At 51.9% G+C, this 22,495-nt stretch overlaps 1 protein-coding gene across 1 annotated transcript in view; it reads left to right on the forward strand.

Annotated features, from left to right (window-relative positions):
* The window catches only part of CUX1 (cut like homeobox 1), a 269,185-nt gene extending 247,703 nt beyond the window's left edge, over window positions 1–21,482 (forward strand). Inside the window, exons 15-23 of the mRNA XM_061470433.1 lie at window positions 11,279–11,415; window positions 11,884–11,950; window positions 13,100–13,212; window positions 13,767–13,883; window positions 16,031–16,114; window positions 16,416–16,472; window positions 18,769–18,849; window positions 20,647–20,711; window positions 21,137–21,482. Of these exons, the coding sequence (XP_061326417.1) occupies window positions 11,279–11,415; window positions 11,884–11,950; window positions 13,100–13,212; window positions 13,767–13,883; window positions 16,031–16,114; window positions 16,416–16,472; window positions 18,769–18,849; window positions 20,647–20,711; window positions 21,137–21,197 (782 nt within the window). The 3' untranslated portion in view covers window positions 21,198–21,482. The remainder of the gene's footprint in view (window positions 1–11,278; window positions 11,416–11,883; window positions 11,951–13,099; window positions 13,213–13,766; window positions 13,884–16,030; window positions 16,115–16,415; window positions 16,473–18,768; window positions 18,850–20,646; window positions 20,712–21,136) is intronic.
* Window positions 21,483–22,495: the final 1,013 nt, after the last annotated feature.

Below are 22,495 nucleotides of genomic sequence, written 5' to 3' on the forward strand. Positions count from 1 at the left end.
TGTGCAGTTGAACAGGAAAGACATATTTAAAACAATCACCAAAACAGCTGATCAGTAATAAGCCAAGTAGTGACTTAAAGCAGCAATTCATTCTTGCTCTCCCTAAGCTGAAAATTCAAGTATTCTTAGGAATGAAATAGAAATCTGTGTTATGCAGCTCCTCTCAGGAGGCGAACATCTGTGTTTCCAAGACGAGAAATCAAACTCAAACTTGGCACTTGACTTGCTCTGAAGTACAATCTTATCTCCAAGTAACTTTCCTACAATCGGTCTTTCAGTCAGACTTCTCTAGCTTTTGTTAGCTTACATTAGACCCTTAGTGCTATTTTGATGTATTATTTATATGTGGGTAAATTATTACTAGCTTTAAAAGTGTTTCCAAAGTACCTAGTTACCTCTGGATGCTAGTACAGGCTACATGGGAAGTACTTGAGCATCTAGTTTGTAATGGGTTTGTGTGGGGAATAAGCAAGGCCACATCTGTATCGTACTTTTCTTTTTCCTTGATCAGGGCTTCCATTTCCTTCTCGTCTCCTCTAGAGAGATGGAGATCGTGGATCAGTTCTTTTTTTCCTGTGTGGGAGAGGTTTTGGTTTAGCTCGAAATGCCTTTATTTTCATTCAGTAGGCAAGTCACCAAACACCTGTATGTTACCCCATTTCCCATTCAGTTTTTTAGGTTTTGCTACTGACCTAACTTTCCTATTTAACAAACTTTCTCTACTTGGAAAGCTATGTGCCTTAATTCCGAATCTCTTTGTGGAGAATAATCTAAAGCACAGTGATCTAGATTGCAGCTTTCACAGCCACTTTTCATTGGGGGGGGGGGGGGGTGAAGCAAGCACCCATCAAGGAGCGTTTCAGTGGCCCGACACGAGTTGCCCCATTGCTGATGAGCACTTCAAACACTGTGTGAAGTCTTTGTGCAATAGCAGTTCTCGCTGTGCGTTTGGAGGTTCGTATCCCGGCTGCCAAACGCAGGCGAGCCCAAGCTCTAGTTTAGGAGAATTCAGGTTCCTGGGGAAGAACAAAGTACATATCCGTCTGGGTTGGCTCCAGCAGCACGGTGGGGTCTCGGGTTAGAAAGTCCACCATCACCCACAGTGTGCTCGTAAGGCTCAGTCTCACCCAGCGTACTCATCGGTCTGTCAGCATTCAGGAAACACTTGTGGACTTCAGCCATTGCTAACTGTGACCGTGTCCTCTTGTGCCGTTAGTGATACACCCTGTCTTCGTTTCCATGCCCAGAGCCTCGTGGTCTCTGAGTGGTGAGGCACTATAAAGTCATTCCAGTCTTCATTTGGTTTTGTTAAGAACAGGCTTTCACCCACTGGCATCCTCAGCCCTTACCAGCGCTTGTATGTTATTTTCCAAGCTTGCTCTCTCTACAGCATCATAAGGTGAAGTATATAAAGGTGGTTTGTAATTAGGAAAACAATCTAATATGTCCTATTTATGAGATTAATTTTAACAGTTGTTTTTTTGAAGTTTGTTTTTGTTTGATACAAACACAGCAGGAGTATACATATCCCCTAAATGGACGTTGGAGAAGGTCTGGGCTGTCCTAGCGATGGAGCGGGAGGTGTTGGCTCGTCGTAGTATCCATATCATGGTGCCCCTGTTGTGTTTTCTAGAGCAATCATTTTCTTTTTTTAAAGTATTTTTATCGAAATGCCTAATAAATAATATTATTTAAATAGTTTTAAAATAATTTAGGACTGAGAATAAGAAGCCTCAGTTGTGAGAGAAGAGACGTAAAATATACAGAGAGAGAAAATACCCTTAGCCTCCTAGAGCCTCTACTGAGAATGTCATGAAGATGCAGTGCCCCTTTGTCAAAGTACATAGTGATTTACTCGAGAGTGTTAATTTAAAATGAGAGACTGGTTTCCTGTGATGTTCATCTTTGTTGGCATATGTTTGAATTTCTGAATTCAGAGCTGATTTTCTTCTCACTCAAAGTTGGTCAAGGAAAAAAGACAAAAATCACCTTGTGCAGCAGCAGCTTTTCCTGGTGTGAACTCTGGAAATACACGTTGTGAATTGATCTCGGTCACGGAGGAGGTGGTTAGTTTTGTTGCAGTGTCAGAACACGTTCAGACAGGCTCTCCCTGGCTAGGTCACCCTTGGCAAGTGAGCAAGAGAAAGAGCTGCATTAAGCCAAACTAAAACCTCTTGTGCTCAAAATTGCCCCTGCTCATGGCAGGGGGAGCGTGTGTCTGCACGAGGGATGATGCAAAGGGCCTCTGGTAGCACCGACCCACTCAGCCCCGCAGTACAACCCTACGGTGGGCAAAGACAGGCGGTGCTGAGCTAGTTGCAGGGCACATCAATCACCACTTCTGAAGATCTGGAAGCAAATTTGCACTTTGCCTTTCGAGGGGGTCCCACTAAAAACCATCCGATGAATGTCCCACGCGAGGTTCTTTCCTTCTGGCGTAGTCTGGGAGAGTCAAAGGGAGAGAGAGACACACAAAACAAAAGCCCTCTGGTAATCATTGGATAACCTCTGCGACACAAAAAGGTTGTTCCTGTCAGAACCCTCTATGCATTTCTGTGTTGAAAAGCGTTTTCTGCCCTTCCTTTTGGGAAAGCAGCACTCGCTGGGAATGCTGCGAGATTGTCGCTGTACGAACCTGGACGATAATTCCAAAGCAGATGGAGGCTGGCTGTGGAGGGGGGGGAGGGAGGGGGATGTTCTTTTCTTTCTAATTGTTTCCCTTATGTCCCTTTTCATTTATTATTTTGTTCTGTTTTTTCTTTTTTTAATGAAAAAGAAATTAACTCTTTGCATTTGTGCAATAACTACTTGCCATGAGAATGGGCAGTCCTTGGAAATGCCCCGACTACTAACACAGCACAAGATGAACTCAAACAGAAAGTGGTGTACTTTTTCCTGAGAACCTTTTCTTTTTTTTTCTTGGTTTTTTATTTTTAATAATAAGCTCAGTTCCCCCCCCACCCCCCAGTGTATTTGTGGTGTCTTACATTTTTAGCAGTATTTTCTACTTTTTTTTTTCCCTGTAACGCACTAAGTCTTAGGTGTTTTTAGAGCTCGTTTGTTATAGTCACAAATCACAGGTTGAAAAAAGGAGGAAAAAAGGAAAAAAAGAAAAAAAAATCCTCACAAAGACCCAATTGACCAAAAAGGAAAAAAAAAAAAAAAAGTCTTTTTTTTGTTGGTTTTTTTTTTGGGTTTTTTTTTTTTTTGTACAAGTAGCTTTGAGAAGCCCACGTTGTGTTGCTGTGACTCATCTTTTGTAACATTTTATTTCTTGGTATTTGTTTAAACATAAAGAAAGTAAGAGTTTATATGGCTGGCAGTAGCAGGGCAGCGCTCCCTCCGTCAGCAGAATGGCATTGTTTCTTCTGTCTTTGTTTGGTTAGCCATATAATGTTTGTTCTCAGCACTGTACAACGGTCCCTATATGATATGGAGAAGCAATATCACTGTATGAAACTCACACGATGTATTATTATTATTATTCACTAGCACCCTAGGTGTGATAATTGAAGTAAATATCTTTTATACAAACACAATTCCGCGTGGGCTGTCTTTATTAAGGTGAGACCTGAGTCCCAAGCAGCAAACATTTACATTGGTGGTTCTGGTTCGGTGAGGCGCAGGGGATGCAGGGGGGGGTTGGTGGGGATTTGTGTTTCTCCAGGGGAGGAAAATTTGCTTTCTGTGTATCAGTTTCCAGGGGGAGGAGGGAAATGTTTTCAATACCTTAAATGCTGAAGTGTTGCATTTCCACACTATCCTTTTCCCAGTGGAATTCAAGTGTGACGGTTCCTGCTGCAGTCAGTGGGAGGTGGGCACCTGCCTTCATAGACGAAACAGATGGATTTGGGGTCTGAGACTGCAAGGGGGATTGCTCTAAGCACCATAACCATGTATTAGCTGATCTTAAGAGATTCAAGACATTGTCTGAGGTTAGAAATGCTTTAGATTCAAAACTGAAAGGGTAAAAGAATTTTCCCATGTATTTGTCTCTCTATTTTTACAGATACTTCCTATAAACTCTAGTGCCTTATGATAAGTTGTTCCTATAAATGTGCTCAATCTTTACAGAGCCTTGAGTTTGAAATGTGGTGAGGAACAGTTGTTGTAATCAGTTTATCAGGAATTATCTTTTAAAAACTAGTAGAATAAATCTCTAGCTTGAATACTTTGGGATTCAGATAGAGCATGTGTGTGTGTGTGTATGTGTGCACTTGCCTGTGTGCTGCTGTTTTACCTGGTGTGCTCATGTCTGTGTTTTAATTGTGAATTGAAGTTGATTTGGGGCCATTTATACTTATTTACATCATCTCCTGCAGTACATATCATATCTTTCCTACCAAGCTGCAAATTCTTGTGTTGTGTGCCTCCTTGTGGGCTCTGGTCCTGTTGAATAGGGTTTTTAATGCCTTTATTTCTTTCTACATGTCTGTTTTCTGCTTTTGAAATGTCTGTGACAGGTTGTTCCAGTTGATACAAATGTTCGGGGTTTAACACCTTTTCTTCTTCCCCTACTTTTTTAACCACTGGTCAAACTGTTGGTTGCTATAAATGGTATTATCTTGTATAACTTGACCCTAATCATTTTAATCTTGATACTAAACAGCTACACTTCCAAAGTGCCATGACTCAAGTTGATTAATTTGTGTATTTATAACCTGCACTTTTCTTTAGGTATGGTGGTATCGGCTCGACTCTGAACTACTAAAAGCACACACGTGGTTGTAAGCAAAAGCTGCATTATACTTGTGAAGGCACAGACCTGATACAGCAGAAGCTGGAGAGGGTTCATTGTAGCTCAGAAGCATGCATCCAGGATAAAAACAGTAATCTCCAAAAGTTTATTTTTGGAAAACTAGGAAGGCAAGTGAAGCCCCAAGGATGCATCTCAGAAGTCAGGAGCAGATACATACGGTCTGCCATGAATGTAGTTGGCACTTCCATGATAGCTTCATTGACAGCCCTTCAGAAGGTGCTGAAAATCTCCTTCTCAGAAGTGCATGCTGTGTGTTCCCACAGCCCCTTACTGGTCAGCACTGGGCACAGCTGTATGGCCCCACTGTCCTGCTGGTAAAAAGCTGCTTCTGGAGTTAGATGCCGTAGCAAGGGAGAGGTTTTATGTAGGAAATACTACAGGCATTTGCTGAGTTAATGGGACAAATCCTTGTTTATGGTGTCCTTAGGTGCAGGAATAAGTAAGTCCCCTGTGAGCACCTCAGTGCCACTGGTACTGGCCATGTAGTAAGAGGCAGTCAGCAAGAGGTAATTTGTCTTTCAGTGGGAAGAGGGCTATTTTTTCACATGGCATCATGTTCCCACCAGGTGAGAACAGCCCACGAGCAGCTGAGGTGGTGCTTGTGGGTCCTACTTCTTTCCATTTCGAAATGCAATCATTTTCTTCTAAGTATTTCTGGGTTAAGTGGTGAAGAAATTGTGCGCTTGCCAAGAGAGGGCTTCAGAGAACAGGATTTGATTACAGTAGAGCGTTTTATTTTCTTCTTGCTCCAAGCTATGGGAAACTGATAAGAAAATTCAAACTGTTCTCTTGAACTCTTACTAGTTACCCATGTAATTATCTTCGTATCCTTGGAAATAATCCCTTCTTCTATGAAATCTCTGTCGTTACAGGGTGAATTTATTAAGCAGCGCTGTGATTCTTTGCTGGGGGCTGTTTATTTTGGAGTGGCTGAGCCAGGAGGGAAAGGGAAGGAGGAATCCTTCAAACCTTCCCTTCCCAGCAAGCCCTCCAAAAGGGAAAAGAAAGGGGGAAAAGGAGGGGAGGGAGCAGAAATCTTGCCTGCACCTCTTGTGCTGGCAGAGGAACGCAGAGAGCTGGGTAGGGAGCTGCTCACCCAGCACTCATCTCCCTGCAGTTTGTAGCTTGTTTTGCTCATCCCCAAAGCCGCTTTCACTGGTGTTATCTCGGGGCACTGATGAAAAGGGCTACAGGGGACTCAGAGAGGATGCTCATGTGCTGTAATGAGTGTGGCAGCTTAGGGTGAGAGGGCTTTTCCCTGTGCTCCCAACCCAGTGCCACTTGGGCAGATGAAGTCTCCAGTTTTGTCCTCAGGTCGGTGGATGTGATCTGGTTTCTACTGTGCCTATTTTTTCTTATCTTTTTTGGCATCACAGCCAAGTAAAAATGAGGAGGATTGTTCCTGCTGCCTTCACTGCTGCCAGTCCCAGCCCTTGCTGTCTAGGACTGCACGTCTGCATGCATCCCTTAAGGTTCTTGATGTCTTCTCTTAGAGCCTCTATACCTGCAGAGCAGCCTCACCACTTCATTCTTGGAGCTTTTCTAGGGCTGGTAACTGTGGCTAAAGACTTAACTAGGGTGCTAGGAGTTGCAAATGGCTTTCAAAGGTGTTGTCCTTCCCTTTTCATCATCTGCTTTCTTTTTTTGCCCTTTTAGAAACCCTGTAGAAGGTCTGGTCAAAGAATAACCTCATGGCAGGTACAGAGGTGATAAACAAGCACAGCCTGATTGCTACCCATAAGCAAAGTTGGAGGCTGATCTCTGGAACACTTCATCCCCAGTATCCTTATTCACTTTTGGGGATTCTTGGCAGAATATATTCCCTTCATGTGATGGTGATTTTTCATAGGAGGTGAGGTGCCCCTCAGCTGGGCTTTTGTGCTACAACCTGCTCTTCAGTCTTTACTTCTGAAGAGATTTGCACCTCAGAGGACTCTGCTGGGATTGAGACAGGGCTCTGATGCCTTGTAGAAAAGAAACATCCAATCATTCCCTGCTGCCTTGTCCTGTTTCTCAGCTTATGACAGCTCACAGCAATGGTGGCCCCAAGGAAAAGGCTTTGCATAAAGCTAAGATTGAGTGACTCCCACACAAGTCTGGCCCATGCAGAAATGCTGTCCCACACTGTGAAAAGGTCAAGACAGAACTAGAACCATTGAGCTGTACAACACTGAAAGGCCTTTGACAACCTTCCTGTTGCGGGAAGCGTTTTGGCTCTGATCTTTCTTCCTTGGTGTATTCATAGAGTAAAAAGAGGACAGAGCAAATCATCTGGTTGATCCAGGATTGAATCTGCAGCCTAGAGCCTGTCCCCCTCATCCCTTCAGCTAGAAAGCGCAGAGGCAAGTCATCTCCCTTTGATTCTCCTGGACGGGGAGCAGGACTGGGGGCAATCACAGTACTGTCTTTTCCAGACTTCCTTAAAAACTAAATGCCAAGTATTTCAAGAGCCTGCAGTCGTGCCTTAGTTTATGTATAAACCTGGGAGCTCATCGGGTAGAACTGGAGGTAAGACTTTGTGGGCTTGAAAACATTCATGGCAGAGAGGTGTCAGAAAGCCCCAGCGCTCATTTCGGCACAGGGAAGAACGACAGTTTCAACTCCTAAGTAATGTCCACAGCAACCCAGATGTTAACAGGAGTAGCCCAATATGGGGAAAGGTGAAAGAGCTGGAACCATCAAAGGGCCCATGGCAGACCCAGCTCCCGGAGCTTTGGCTCCCACTCCTCATCCTGGCACGCTCAAACAGTGTTTGTGTTGAGTAAGTCTCCAGCTTTGTGCCTGGGTTTCTCAGCCTTCATGTCAAGATACTCCAAGATTTAGTTATCTTGCCATCATCTTCCTTCCAGTCAATGAAGTAGCTTAAACCCTTTGAAGTAGTGGGTTTCAATGCACTTCAGTTGACTTCTGAGAGGGTAGTTTTACAAAGCATGCCACATCACCTCTCTTTTCTTATTTCTTTACAGTTATGTAAATTCAGGGAGGCCAGACAGTAATGGAGGGAGATTAAAAAGTTACCATAAGGCAAATCAGGGTGTGAACTTGCAGAGCATCAGCTAATTTGCAGTAAATGCCCCTGTGTGTGTGTGCTCCTACCTGGCAGCTCCCCTCAGCAATACCACTTGCCTCTCATTTCCTTGGGGCTCAGAGGATGCACATGAGCAGTTACTCCTGTCTCATTGATGTGTAGCAAGTTACAGCCTATCTCACCCCAAGGTGATTTATTCATCTGTCTGTATCCTCAGTAATCAAGCCACCACCTTATGGAAAGATTGCCTCTCATTTATTTATGTCTGGCCTTATAACTTCAAACCAAGTTGCTTGTGCGTCTTAATTTTCTCCATCTGTGAAAACAGATGCTGTTTATTTTGGATGATTTGCCAAGGGAGTCCAATTGCTGGGGCTTGTTACAGGAGTCAAAGTTGCTGTTGCTCCATGACAGCACCGGGCTCGCTGTCTCGCAGCCGCTGCGTCTGCTGGGCTCGGTGCCCCCCGAGGAGCCTGGGGCTCCAGGACTTGTTTCCCTCGCTATTCACTGCCAGGGTTTTACCTTGCAGCTTCCGAGCTGTCCACGGGGCTATCCACAGGGACAGCGTGAGGCTCAGCTCAATCCTTTATGCTCGGTTTAGAGGACATCACAAGAGCCCATGCACAGCTCTATAGTCCATCTGCTCTGCCACCTTCCAAAGGACTCCCAAGGCAGTGGAAGGCCCTTTTCAGCAATAGCCCAGTCCCAGCTCCTTGTTTTCTGTGCATCAGACAAGTCAAATCCAGAGCTGCCTGTGCCAAGGCAGGGCAGGTGACTCTGCCCTCGTTTGGTTGCCCAATTGCCGCACTCCTTCATAAGGTGATGGCAGTGTCAGGCCCATGGCCTCCGAAGTCAGGGATGACAGAGCCTGAGGCTAAAGATACGTGGTTTAAAATCCCCGTTTCCTCAGCGCTTCACCGTCTTTGTCCCATTGTCTTGTGCAGAACCCCTCCTCCTTCTGCAGCTTTTGAGGTCTTTGCACATCTGAGGGGTCAGAGCAAGGGCTTTCCAGCACAGCCGCTTGGAGCACACAAAGGCAGAGGTTCTTTTGCTGGCTCTCAATGCTGGAGCTGACCTGCATTGCCAGCAGAGCCGTCCCCTGCTGCCAGAGGTGAGGAGTCGCTGGCAGGGCAGTGAGGAGCTCGCGGGTGGCCACTGCCCCTTTGAGGAAGGAAGTTATGATTAAAGGAAGAGCCACCAGGAACCAACTGTGCAGGGGCACTGAGGGGGACATGAGAGAGAAGTTCCATGCGGTTTGGTCGCTCCAGTGTCAGACGTGGGTCTGGTCTTCTCTGTTTGTAGACGCTCAGATGGTGAGGCGGTGAAACCCAAGGCCAGGAGGGATGCAGCCTTCGTTAGAACCTGGAGATGTGTTTCTTTGGTGCCCCTTTCTTTGTCTTCCTGAGCAAACTGAAAATCTCGGTCCCTGTAGCTCAAAAGCAAAAGAGCTCGAAGAGAGAAACTCAGGAGCCGGGATCCAGGATGCCAAAGCTCAGCTCTGCAGAGGATTCTGGGGCAGGATGGGAGGCAGGGAACGTGTCCTGCCCCAGCCAGCCTCTGCTCTGCTCCCAGCTGAGCACAGCATCGGGCCCTTTGCACGATGATCAGGGCTGCCTTGTGCAGAATTGGGCCCCACAGCCCACGTTTGGCGGGTAATAGCTTCCCAATTACATTTTAATGCAATTTAAGGAGACAGCCAATTAAATAATTAACCGTAGGGAAGAGGTTTTCTGCTTTCCAAGTCGTGTTAATGCAGATATTTAGCATCGGGCCACCCAAGCTCCGGGAGCAGGCAGCGATTCCCCATTTCTTGAGAAACACTGACCTCCAGTGGGGCTGCGCCTTCATCACAGCCGCGCCTGCCTCTTCCTCGGCCTTTTCTCTGGGGCCTAGAAATGCAAATATTCAGGGGGAAAAACCCTAAATCCGTGCCTTGTGTCTGAAGCGTGTGTCTGCCCTTCCCTGCAGGCAGGCCGGCTCCCTTCCGAGTCACACAGGAATTGCATGGATGACAAAAAGGGGGATATCCGCACCGCTCTGGGGGGAAGCAGCATCGCCTTTGGGCAGGACTTCATCTGAGCCCCCCACTGCTGGCGTTCTGAGGCCGGCCGGGCTCTGCAGGGCGCTGAGCCCCATGCTAGGACCCCCATACACATCGGGTTGGGGTGCATGGGGCAGCTCCCAGCCTGGCAGGACTGGGAGAGCTGGAATCGAGCTGCACTCGCTCCGCACCTCTTGTCTGAAGCCTTGAGAGAGGGTAGAGGAGAGGCCCTGCGGGTGCAAGAGGCTGCCCTCGCTTCTCCCCCTGCTTCCCAGGCAGCCTTTGCACCTCCTGCTCCCTGGCTGCCGATGAATGAGGATGGTTTTGCCTTCCAGCCGTCTGGAATTTAAGGGAATAATTACAATGGGAATTATCAGGGAGGGACTGGAACAGCCGGGACCTGAGCTTTCACCCACCTGGAAATCCAGGCTCAGAGGGATGTATCCTGCATCCCTGCAGCGGAGAGGCTGGCGGTGCACAGCGCAGGGGCTGAGCCTTCCTATGGGCAGGTTTTCCAGCCAGGCTCAGACACTGCTGGCAGCAAGGGAGGTGAAGCAAGTGGATTTCTGCTGCGGGACAGGGCTCCTGCTCGCTGATGCTCTGTGTTTCGGGATGGGTTTGCAAACGGAGCGAGGCGCTTGCCCCGCGGTGCTGGTCCTGTGCTGTGTGCTCTGGCCCTGACGCATCCCGCTGTTGCTTCACATCTGGGCCGGGGTTATACGAGGGGAAGGAGAGGCTTTTGCTCCTGCAGCATTCCAGCCAGCGCCTGTTGTGGTTTAGGGCGTGGGTTTGACTGGGGGGGGCAACTGGAAAAAGGGCTTGTTTGTTCTAAATGGGCTGAGCGGGACGCTGGGGGCTGCACGGCCGCACACAGCGCCTGGGGCAGGATCAGTCCCACCTGAGCCCCTCCTGGGACACGTCTCCCCCCCCCTGCAGCAACCATCGCCCCCGTATCTGCCTGTACCAGTGCCCATAGCCTGGGATGTGCTGCTCACAGCCACCTCCATCACGTTTTTGCTCTTCAGAGCAGAGCCAGGGCCAGTTCATGGGCTCAGTTCCCCTCATTCCTCCCCAGGTCTCCCCACTCTGCCCAGGATGCTGCGGGGTACCCCTGGGGCACCAACTGTATCTTGCTGATGCGTGTGAAGCAGTCGCACAATGCAAGCAGCTGCCTGCTTGCTTTGCCAATGACATTGGGATGCAGCAATGGTCCTGATAGGGATGGCGCTGGGGCATCACCAAGGTGGGCTGCACCCCTGGTCCCCTTTGCGTGGAGCAGAGCAGGGGTTGCTGGTGGGGTCTCCCCTAGAAACAAGGAGAAAATGGGGAAATGGGGCTGTTGCTTGGTTTTGGTGCCCCAGGTTGGGGTTTCTCAGCTTTTCAGTGCCCGCTTGGCAAAACCCAGGTGTTTGGGCCACCCCTGGGTGATGGCCCCGGCTCTGTCTTCCAGTGCGCTGTGCGGAGCTGCAGATCCAGCTGACGGAGGCTGTGTCCACACTGGGAGGCCAGAAGGAGCTCATCGCCAAGCTGGAGCACGACCTCAGCACCATCCAAGCCCTGTCCGCCGTGCATCGCCCGGATGCAGAGGTAACCCGGACCCACGGTGCTGGGCTCCAGCAGTGGGCAGGGACCTCTCAAAGTGGCCCCAAGGGCTGGCTATCACTGGTGGAGGGCTCAGCAGCAGGCACAGGGGTGGTTTCATCACCTTCTATTTACTTGCTTTTTCTCCTCCTTTTTCTTTCTCCCTCGTGACTTACCCAGCAGATTGCATCATGCCCATGCCATGGGGGTGGTGCTGGCACGGGAAGGGTTGGCAGTAGTGGCATCCAGGGACTGTCCAGCCCTTCTCCTTCCAGGACAAAGGATGGGATCACAGGGTTGAACACCAGCCTGTGTTGTCTCAGCCTTGGTCCTTGCAGGGTGCCTGCCTGGCACCAATGCTTCCCACAGGGCTGTGGGTGCCAGGGTGGTTGCAGGACCCAGGAGGGGTTTGCTTTGACCAAGCACCTTCGGGTGGGTGGGAAACGCTTCATCCCCTCTGCTTGTGCTGCGCAGGGAGCGGCGGAGCCCGGCCTGGAGAAGATTCCTGAGCCCATCAAGGAGGCCACGGCGCTGTTCTATGGTGAGAGCTCTGGGTGCTGGTGGAGACCACGTGGGTGCTGTGGGCAGGGTGGTCACCCCTGGGGATGCTGGCGAGAGGATGCTCCTGAGCAGGCACAGACGTTGCCCTCTCAGCGTGTCCTTCACTGGCACCACTGATGGGTTATCCATGGTTTGCCTCTCCTCCGGCTGCTCCTGAAGCGCTGCAGTGGGCACCTGCCAAGCCCCCAGGTTGAACCAAACACCCTGTGCTTTGGCTCCTGCTCTTTCCACACCAAACCCCTTCCAGAGCCATTGAGATAAACATTTCCTTTACATTGGCTCCTGCACCAAGATCTGCAGGGGAAAATGAATCAAACAAATAGCAACACTCTGGAAGAAACCCATTTCCTTCCCTTTTTACTCTCTTTTTGTCGTTGTTGTTGTTTTCTTTTTGTTTTGAAAGTCTTTTGAGGTGATAACCAATATCACAGCAACAGCCCCAAACAACCTGCAGCCACCCATCCTGCTCAATGAATAGCTCCTCTGTGCAGCCATTGAGTCACGGCCTCAGGGACATAGTTCTCCTTGGCCACAGATGCCTCCTCCCCTTGCTGGGAAGACAGAGCCAGGAGGGATGGCCACAGGCCCCTGACACCTGCAGAGCCCTGCTGTGGGGGGCAGGCATGTGGGGCACCCACTGAATGGGGCACAGCAAGCTGGTGATGCTGCAGGTGAGCAGCCCCTGCCCTGCTGGGCTGGCTGAAAGAGGAGAAGGCACAAATGGGGGTGACTGTTTCGCAAGGAGGGATGTGGGAGAGAAGAGAAAGTGATGGAGGGGCTGTTTGTGGCACTGGGTCTCTTGTTAGGGCTACAGAAGGTACAGGGGAGGGACAGGCGGGATGGGGGTCATGGGAAGGCAGCCAGGGGTTGTACCAAATACAATGGGTCTTCCCTGGGGAGTGAACCTGTCCATTCCCAGGATAAGTCCCCTAACAATGAAAACCAAACCATCAGAACTAGGCCGTGCTGTAACAGCAAAGCGCCAGGACAGAAACGGGGTGCTGGGCATCACCTACACACGGTGCCCTCCGGAACAGCGCCTGGGTGTCAGAGGGAGGACCTCGAGCACAGCCCGGGGTGGACGGTGGGCATCTGCTGGGTCACCTCTCATGGCAAGCGTTGTCCGCAGGCCACCCGCCGTCCCCTGGCACTGCACTCCCCGAGGGGCAGGTGGACTCGCTCCTCTCCATCATCTCCAGCCAGAGGGAACGCTTCCGGGCCCGGAACCAGGAGCTGGAGGGGGTACGTTGGGTGCGGAGGGTGGCAGCGGGGCTGCAGGACCGTGGTCTGGGGCTGGCTGCTTTAGTGACCTGCAGGGAGTTTAGGATCAGCACCCTGCAAGCAAGAGAACGATCCAAAGCCTCCACCAGCCCGTTGGTGATGCTCCAATTCAAGGGCAGCTCCAAATCCGTGTCACCTTGCACGTGTGCTTGGCCGCCTGGCACAGCATTTGGGGGTGCAGGATAAAAGGCACACAGGGAACGTGGTGTGGGGTAAAAACCCAACAGCTCCACAAATTGAAGTTCAGCTCAAAACAACCTCTCCAGAGCCAGCAGGTTGGCTTTGCATCTCAGCCACCCACAGCCACCTTTGCTGCCCTTCTTCATCCACGGAGGGATCAGGTTTGTCAATGGTTCAGGACTGGGGGCCCTGTTTGGGAGCAGATGGGACAATTTGGGAGCAATTTTAATTCAAAGCCTGAGGACTTTAATCACTGAGTGGGGACTGAACCCGGCTGGATGCACCAAACCAGCCCTGGCCTCGCTGCTGACGGCCCCCTTGCTCCCCCCATGCAGGAGAACCGCATGATGCAGCACACGGTGCATGCCCTGCAGAGCGAGCTGGACAACCTGAGAGCTGACAACATCAAGCTCTATGAGAAGATCAAGTTCCTGCAGAGCTACCCTGGTCGGGTGAGTGTCTGCCTGGCTGTCTGTGTGGGTTCACACTGACAGTCACACCCCAAGCACAGACCATTACCCTGTGTGTGCAGGATCAGTGGGGAAACTGCACGTTACCCACATGCACCTTGCATGGAAGTGATACAACTGGAACTATTAGGGGTGGAAAAGGGTTCAGTGTTATCTCTAGGAGCAGGTACCCAGCCTCTCTGCCAGTTTCTAACTCTGCTGGAGGGTGTCTGACATCTCTGATGCCAGAATAATGGCACCAAAGATGTCCCATTCCCCCCCATGAAAGAGCTACTGCAAACCCCTTTGATGCTCACTGCCAGCAGCGTGATGCTCCAGCAGACAAGTCCTTGATGCTCCTGCCTGACCAGGCAGCAAGTGGTTAAATCGGGGCCTTCTGCAACAAATCCCTGCAGTTAGAGCCTGGAAAACGATTCATACCTGCGCTCATTCCCACCACCCTGGATTTCTTGTGGCCAGCAGAGATTGCTGCTCGGCTTCCCACTCCCGTGGGCAGAAACCAGCCCAACCCAAACCAATCCCAGTACCGCCAGGAGGAGGCTGGGAAGGGGCCAGGCTTTGCTGGAACCTGCTCTGCTTGTGCCATGTCCCTCAGGGTTTCATCCCTGCACGTTCCTGGGGGTTTCCCACCTGGAGAGCTCACAACGGCAATCACTTCCTTGGCGGGAGCTGGGCTACCATGGCCTCAGGCTTTGCCTATAGCTGCCCAAGTGACAATAACAGGGGCTGGGATTGAACGCCCACTCCGTGCGCTGCCTGCCCTGGATCCCCCCGGAGCTGCTGCCTTTCCGTGCTGGCTGAGCCTGTTCTATTGATGGGTGTTTGAACAGGGGATGGGAACCTCCCGCAGCAGCGAAGGACCTTATTTGGTTCTTGTGTCTGTGTCTGCCATGGCGCAGGGTCAGCCCCTGGGACATTTTTTGCCTGTTTCATCCCCGTGTTTATCAGCTGCCGCAAGGCAACCCCTGAGTGCCATTCACATGAGCTAAAGAGCAGAAGCCTTCGCCGCCGCCGCCGCAGCAGCGCGGGGGGAATTGCATAATTCCCACCTCAGCGGGCATGTGACACGTTAAAAATACCAGTCCAAGATCATTCCATAGGGCAAGGCTGTAGGGAATCCGTGGGCCCTAAAGCGGGAGCTGCTCTCATCGCTGGCTCCTGCTGACCCACGGATCGGATTGCGGCGCGTAAGGGCATATTTGCTAAAGGTCTGCGTGCGGCCGGGTTTACCCGTGGTGACACCGGGGAGGACAAGCAGCGGCACACAGGAACGGGGCCAGAAGGACCTCGGTAAATGTCAGGCATCACCGCGCTGGTGGGGCAGAGCGGGAGGAGGAACGGTGCTGGGGGAGATGGGGCTTGGCACCGGAGCCCTTCAGTAGGGCTGTCACTGGGAGCCGAGGCTTGCACCAGGCTGTGGCCGTGGTTGGTGGCACCACGTTGCTTCTTCCAAGCCGTTTTTGGGTAGGAATGATGTGGAATCTCTAATTCTCATGACCTGCAGGGGTAGGGCTGGAGAAAGGAGGAGCAGGGATGTGCAGGATGCATGAGCTCAGGGCTCGCTGCTGCTGTTCCTCCTCTGTCCCAGGAGAAGTTTAAAGCTCAGCCTGTCTGAACCGACCTAAATCCTTCCCTTCTTCCAAGGAGTGTTCCTCATCCTCCTTGCCCTTTGCCCAGCTAACAACAGCTGTAATGCTTAAGCAATGGTTTCCACCTCCTAAACCACTGTCTCCCTCCTACCTGGTCCAGCAGCAAAGGAATGCAGAGAGGGATTTGCCCTAGCCCAGGTGTTTCCAGGTAGCTCTCTGTGGTGATACAATGAGTATTATCTCATGGAAAGGACAAAAAATAGGGAGACGTGAATGGAATCCCATGGAAGAAAGGACTTTGTTAAATAGCTCTGGTTGTGCTTCTCTTTGAAGGGGGCAGATGCTGTCTGCTCCATGGGTCAGCTCTGGGCTGTGCTGCTCCATCCTTTGGGGGTCATTTCATTCCAAATGAGCTGCTGTGGGGAGCCAGGGGGGGCTCTGGCCCTGTGCTGGGTGTCCACACTTGCACCGAGGGGATAGGTACCAGCAGCTACGCCAGCACCGGTACCTGGAGATCTCACCTTGTCTTTGCTCCCGCAGGGTGGCAGCAGAGATGACACCGAGCAGCGCTACTCGTCCCAGTATGAAGAGCGCCTGGACCCCTTCTCCTCCTTCAGCAGGAAGGTATGAACCCCCCCAGCACCCTCCCTCCACACCAGCCCCTCCATTGCCTCCTGCAGCAGGGGCACTCAGCATCACAGAGCACGGCTTTGCCCGGCGTAGGCAGGGAAGAGGCTTTGCAGCGCGGTGCGGTCGAGGAGCAGGTTGTTCCGCTCAGTGTCTGGTTGTGCACATTGTACCCACACAATGTCCCCTGTGGCTGTGTGCATGGGGCACTGGGAGCAGCCCGGGGCACGGGGCTCATTCTCTGATTTGCACATCCCTTTGAGCCTCAAAATCAGCTTCTTGTGCCTTTTCCTTGCAGGAACGTCAGCGGAAGTACCTGAGCCTCAGTCCCTGGGATAAAGCCACGCTGAGCATGGTGAGTGGTGGTTTGGGAGGATTGTGGCACAGGGAATGCTGCTGCTGGGCTTGGCCCCAGGAGGGATGTAGGCCATGATGGGGCTCACTTTAGGAGAGCTCACTCTCCTCTTTCCTTCCCGTTTCCCCAGCTCCATCCCACAGCATCCCAGGGGGTCCTGCCTGGAGTGGGTGACCCAGCTCCAACGCAGCCAGCGACGCCACAGCCCAGGTCATTGCAGTGTCAGGGCACAGCTCCGGAGCTCAGGGACAGTTTGTGTCTCAGAGGATCATTGGGAACCACCACCCCCCAGGCCATGCCCACAGCCTCCCCCGGGACAGTGCTGGGAGTGGGGATGCGATGGGCTGCGGGAAGCAGCTCCCAGCATCCTCGGGCATCCAGGGGTCCTTATCACATCCTCCATGAAAACCTCTTCCTGAGCCCTGACCCTTCCTGCTCTGGTTCTTCCTTCCAGAAGGGCATCAGGGAAAATACTGGGGAGCTGCTGATGCCTGCAGCACAGAGGGTCCCCACCTGGCCCTGAGCAGCACCCCTCCTGCTGCTGCCATGGGTTCTGGTTACCACCTCTTAGTGGTGGGTGCTACTTTCTGAGCTAAAAACGTGCTTTATTGAGAAAATCTGACTTAACATTTGAATGTGGGACGTGAGCAGCAGGTTCTGGTGGAGTTAACCCCTGGTTATCCTGCGCAACAGAGGTTAATGTGGAACCTCTGCTCTGCATCAGCCACAGAATGCAGAAATACCTTGTAATGAAGGCAGAGTTGTCATTTGCATGAAAATCAAGCAAATGCCAACATGAATATGGATTGGGTGGCGTGCCAGCCCCACGGAGAATGCATGAAAGGCGTTTACAAAGGAAGGGACTATGGGGAGTCATTCCTTGGGAATATTTAAGAACATAATCTTGTTTGTTACAGCAGCCTCCACTGTGGCCATGAATAGCAAAGAAGATTTCAGCCCAGAATGGGTTTGGTGGGAGCTCTGTGGGTTTTAATGCCAGCTTTGGAAAGCCTGTGTGCTGGCTGGGGAATGTCCATAATGAATCCCTAGGTTTTACAGAGTCATGAGAAGTTGCCATGTAGGAAGGTGGGATCTGTCCTTCACAAGCTGCTTTTCTAGGCTGTGGTTACCCCTGGCTTTGGCTCTTTTGAAGGGATGGACATGAAGGTTTTCCCACTGGGACCATGTCCAGCCACAAACCTCCCCTGTGCAGCACAAGGGAGAGCAGCCTGGGTCTGGCAGCAGCTCCCTTCCAATCAGCAGCTCAGCAGTGACTGCATTCTTGAGGGCTTCCCTTTTCCAGGGTGCTCAGCCCTTGCTGCACGTGGCTCTCAGCAAGCTGCTGCCAAAGCTGGGGGGCTCCACACTGTACAGAGCCTTCAGTCCCACTTTACCAGCTCTTTGCTGCCCGTGGATCCAGAGGCATGGAATGGGACTGTGGTTGCTTTAGGCTGAGCTGGCTGGAGGCTCACAGGAGGGATGGCAGGAGGAGGTGGACGAGTGCAGAGTGGGCACCCCTAAAACGTGCCAAGGTGCTTGGAAGTCTGCACCATCACTGTGGGTCTGGCTACGGAATCATCCTTTAAGTCATCCATAGATTCATAGAGTGGTTTGGGTGGGAAAGGACCTTGAGATCATCCAGTTCCAACCCCCTGCCATGGGCAGGGACACCTCACACTAAACCATGGCACCCAAGGCTCTGTCCAACCTGGCCTTGAACACTGCCAGGGATGGAGCGTTCACAGCATCCTCGGGCAGGCTGTTGCTGGAGCTGGGGCACAGGCAGGGCTGTGCCTGGGGAACACCAGTGCTGGGTTTGCTCCGTGTTCCTGCCGAGGAGGCAGCGAGGGGACGCTGCAAAGCACAACTTCCTTGAGCTCATGCATTAAGGATGTGTGAGACTTAATTACAGCTGGCGCTTCCCTGCGGAGCCACAGGCAGGCACTGAGTCAGGACTGGGAGCGAGTAGAGCCGGTGGAGGGACCTGGGGCACAGGGGGCTCAAAATGACCCCCGTGAGGGTTTTCAGTGCGGGGTGGGGACCCTGCAGTTGACAGCTCTGAATTCACCTTTATTTGGGCATTTTGGGGTGCAGGGCATAGGCACGCGTGCCAGTCACCATGCTTGGAGATGGGCACCGATGGCAGAGCATCCCACCTCACCTGCATGTTTACATAGGGCCCTGCAGAAACAGGGTCCCGGTCCTGGCCAGGGTCTCTCCGAGCCTGTGCACGGGAAGGTCTGGTTTCCACTGACCCACATTAAAATGGGATTTTCCCGTTCTGCTCTTGCTGCAGGGGCGGCTCATCCTGTCCAACAAGACCGCTCGTACCATTGCCTTCTTCTACACCCTGTTCCTGCACTGCCTCGTCTTCCTGGTAAGCGGGGGGGCCACAGCAGGGTGGGCACCCCAGTAAGATGTCAGCAAGCATCCCATCCAGGGGGAACGTTTTCCTTTTTAAGCCATTATGCCCAGCAAGTGCATTGCAGCTGGTGTACCTCTGGCTCCAGACCATGAGCAGCACAGGGACACGGACCTGTCAGTAAATATCCCCCTTGGCTCCACGGGGAGGGAGTGGGCACCCTCCAGTGGGCATAGGCTTGCCTGAGGGCAGGAGATGGGAGCTGTTTGTGGCTTTGGATCATGCCTGGAAACAGGCCCTGGGGTCACCATGCTGGGAGCTCACACGGGGTTTAGCACATTTACATGCAGGTCTGGTTCCCCAGCCCTGTGTGCAGGCATCGAGCCCTGGGCTCAGCAGGCAGCACAGCACAGCACAGCCCTGATTGATTCCTGTGATGCTAATGCCATGGGTAATGCTAGGGATAAATACACACACACCCCCCCCCCCAGTGCCTGCTTCTAGACCATGTGCATTTCCACCTCTCTATTTCTGGGTACAGCCCTTAACCTCCTGCATGGTGGAGCTCGGTCACGTTTGCTGCCTCTCCGGGTGATGAGCTCTGGCTCTGCATTCTGCTGTGCAAGCTCTGGTTCTCCCCATGTTTCTTCCTTGCCCTGTGGCTCTGTTTGTTTGTCCCTAGTTCTCATGTTTCTTCCACTGTATATTAGGGCTGGAAGTAGAGGTTTGGGTAGGAACAGAGGCTTGAGCCAGTCCGAATCCCCTGGGAGATGGGCATGGTGCAAACTCCTCCACAGTTGCTGGAAGCTTATTTATCATTTCAGGGAGAAACATAATAAAAACCCCAACAAAACCCAAACAAATCATAAATAATTAAATGATGCAACGAGATGAAAGACAAGTCAAAAATATTTCTCTCCCAATCTCAAAGTAAACCTGATTTTGTGTTATTTTGAGGAAAGGAGAAGTTAAACCTCATTAAACTTTAAAGCTCTAACCTATAAAAATGAGAAGGTGAGATTTATAAATATTAGATGGCTGGGATGATCTTCCTTCACGCAACACAAAAGGGCCTGGAAGCCAGCACCCAGCCCTGCAGCAGGAGCAATGTCTTTGCTCTAATTCCAGAGACACCACAGCCTTCACCCCTGCCCAGCCGCTGCCTTCTGCCTGCTGTGATTGCAGCGAGCCCTCATTTGCAGCCGGCTGGCGGCTGCTGGTGCAGTTACGGTGCTGCCCTGGTGATAGATAACCACAGCTTACCAATCCCCAAGGCCTGAACGCATCAGCCTGCGGTGAGAGGGCTGCTCCCTCTTCCCAATCCCCCCCCCCCAAACCACCACCACCTCCTCAGACCGCAGCTTTGAAATGGAAACCGGGTGGCACAAAGGGGAAAAGAAGCCAAACCGAGCAGTGACCTTCCTTAAGCCTATCCCAAACCCACGGCTCCATCCGTGTGCAGCCTCGAGCGCTCCCGCCTTACCCCAAACCGCAGCGGCAAAAATAAGCCATGGAAAAGGTCACCCTGACTGTCCTGAGGGCATCCCCTTGGAGCACACGCTGGGTTTCTGCATGGTGCTTAATGCAAGGCTGCAAAACCAGTTTTACCCAGAGCACTGCTTTAGGTCTCTGCTTGCTGCAGACAAGGCATCTGCAAATGGGCTTTTGCCCATAGCCATGGGGATGGGACACCAGGGATGGGACGGAATGGGATGGGATGGGATGGTGCAGTGGTGACAGAGGCTGCTGCAAGGGCAGGCAGAGATGGGCAGGGGAGAGCAGAGCTGATTGATTGTGTTTCTTACTATGCAGGTGCTCTACAAAACAGCCTGGAGCGAGAGCGTGGGGAGGGACTGTGCTGCCTACTGCGCTAAGAAGTGAGTGTGGGGATAGGCTGGGGCAGCCTGGGAGCAGGGTTTGGTGGGCTGAGCATGGTGGTTTGCAGCAGATACTTTGGGCACCACTCGGTGCACCTCGGTCCTGGAAATGAGGGCAGTTCGTTGGGTTTTAAACCCTTAATCCAATGAGGATGAAGGGGGAGAAAAAGCGCACGGAGCAGGGCAACCGCGTGTCTTCAGCCGTGTGGTGTCCAAACCCCTTCCAGGGAGTTCTTGCCCAGTGAGGAAGCCAAATGTGGAGAGCAGGGTCAGACCCGTGCCCAGGCTCCAGTTGCCCCGGGCAGCTCCCAGGCGCTGCTGCCCGCGGCTGGAGCCAAGCGCGGTGCTGTTTATCACCCGCAGCGCTCAGGCACCGAAGCGCTTCAGCCCCTGCTGTGAGTTAACGCGCTCTGTCCTTTCCCCAGGTACGCCGACCACATCCACAGGTTCCACAAGGATGGGGATGAGGGTGACATGTGGCAGTGACGGCTGGAGACAACCCCGCTGGCGCCAGCACCCCCTTCACCCCACAGCAGGACCTTGCCCCTTCGCTCCTCTTACTATAGCTTTGCTTTCTGCTTCGTAGGATGGAGGCATTGATCCTCCCCTGCTCCCACCCTTGGGAATCAAAGGCCTCAGCTAACAGAGTTGTTCTGTGGGACATGGTGTTTCCAGCTCTCCCTCCCAGAGGAGGCTGCAGCACTGCCTGTGTCCTCCTGATGTCCCAGAGAGCTCAGTCTTTACCAAAATACATGGGAAACACAAAAGGTACCTCTCGGATGCAAGCTCTCTTTCCATCCTGTTTTGAGCCCAGTGCAACGCTGAGTGGACTAAATTTAGCCAGAAACTGGGGAGGATTCCAACCCCCTGAACTTGCATTTTGAAGTGTTGTGATGTTTGGGAAGTCCCATTTTGCTCTGGTTTACTGATGTATCAGAAGGGAAGCAGTCCTGCCGGGCTCTGATGGAGCAGCAGGTAGACATCAGCCATCCCCAAAGATGGGGTTGCTCAGCACATTGCATCCTCACAGCCTCTCGGGTCCAGAGAAGCTGTTGCTTGGTCCTGTGCTGCATCCCAAGGGCTTTTCAGGACCTCTTGCAGTGCCTTGTACCAGGTTACTGAGCACCAGCCCATGGCTTGAAAACAACCTGGCTAATTGGGGCCTAATGGAACTTAATGGGCACGAAGGGAGGTGTTGGTGGTCAGGACTGATCTCACAGGGATGCTCCAGACGCTCTCCTTGCTGAGGTGCTTCTGCTGAGCATCGGTTGCTCTTCTGGGTGCAACGGCTTCACCTAATCCCAAGCAGGATCTGCCTCACACGGGGCTTGCTCAACATCTGGCCCTCTTAGGGAACCACAAGTCAAATGAAGCAATTGCTGGTGGTGGGTGATGAACGCTTGGCTGCTAATTTGGGTTGATTTGGGGAGACAGAGGCGATGGGAGAGATTCTGATTATAAAGAGCAGGTCCCAGCACCCCCTCAGCTTCACTGCATGGTGCAGGAAGATCCTAGCTTGTTAGAGCGGTCCTCAATTAAAAACTCCCCTCTGAAGACAGCAGAACAGGGTTGTTTCCAATTAATATTTCATTACAGACTCAGATCTATTCACATTCACACTGCTGGGAAGCCAGGGCCTCGCACGGAGCGTGCAGGCAGCCACAGGCCTCACATCTGCCCCAGGCAGCCCAGCTTTATTTATAGGAGCTGTGGCCCACGGCAAAATGTAAAATACTCATGAACTGAAGGGATAAATCCCAAGGGACCAACCGGCATCTGTCCCA

This window comes from Pezoporus flaviventris, unplaced genomic scaffold, assembly GCF_033815535.1.
Source record: "Pezoporus flaviventris isolate CSIRO_AGI_PZ_B2104156 unplaced genomic scaffold, CSIRO_AGI_Pfla_v1 ptg000063l, whole genome shotgun sequence".
Classification (NCBI taxonomy): domain Eukaryota; kingdom Metazoa; phylum Chordata; class Aves; order Psittaciformes; family Psittacidae; genus Pezoporus; species Pezoporus flaviventris.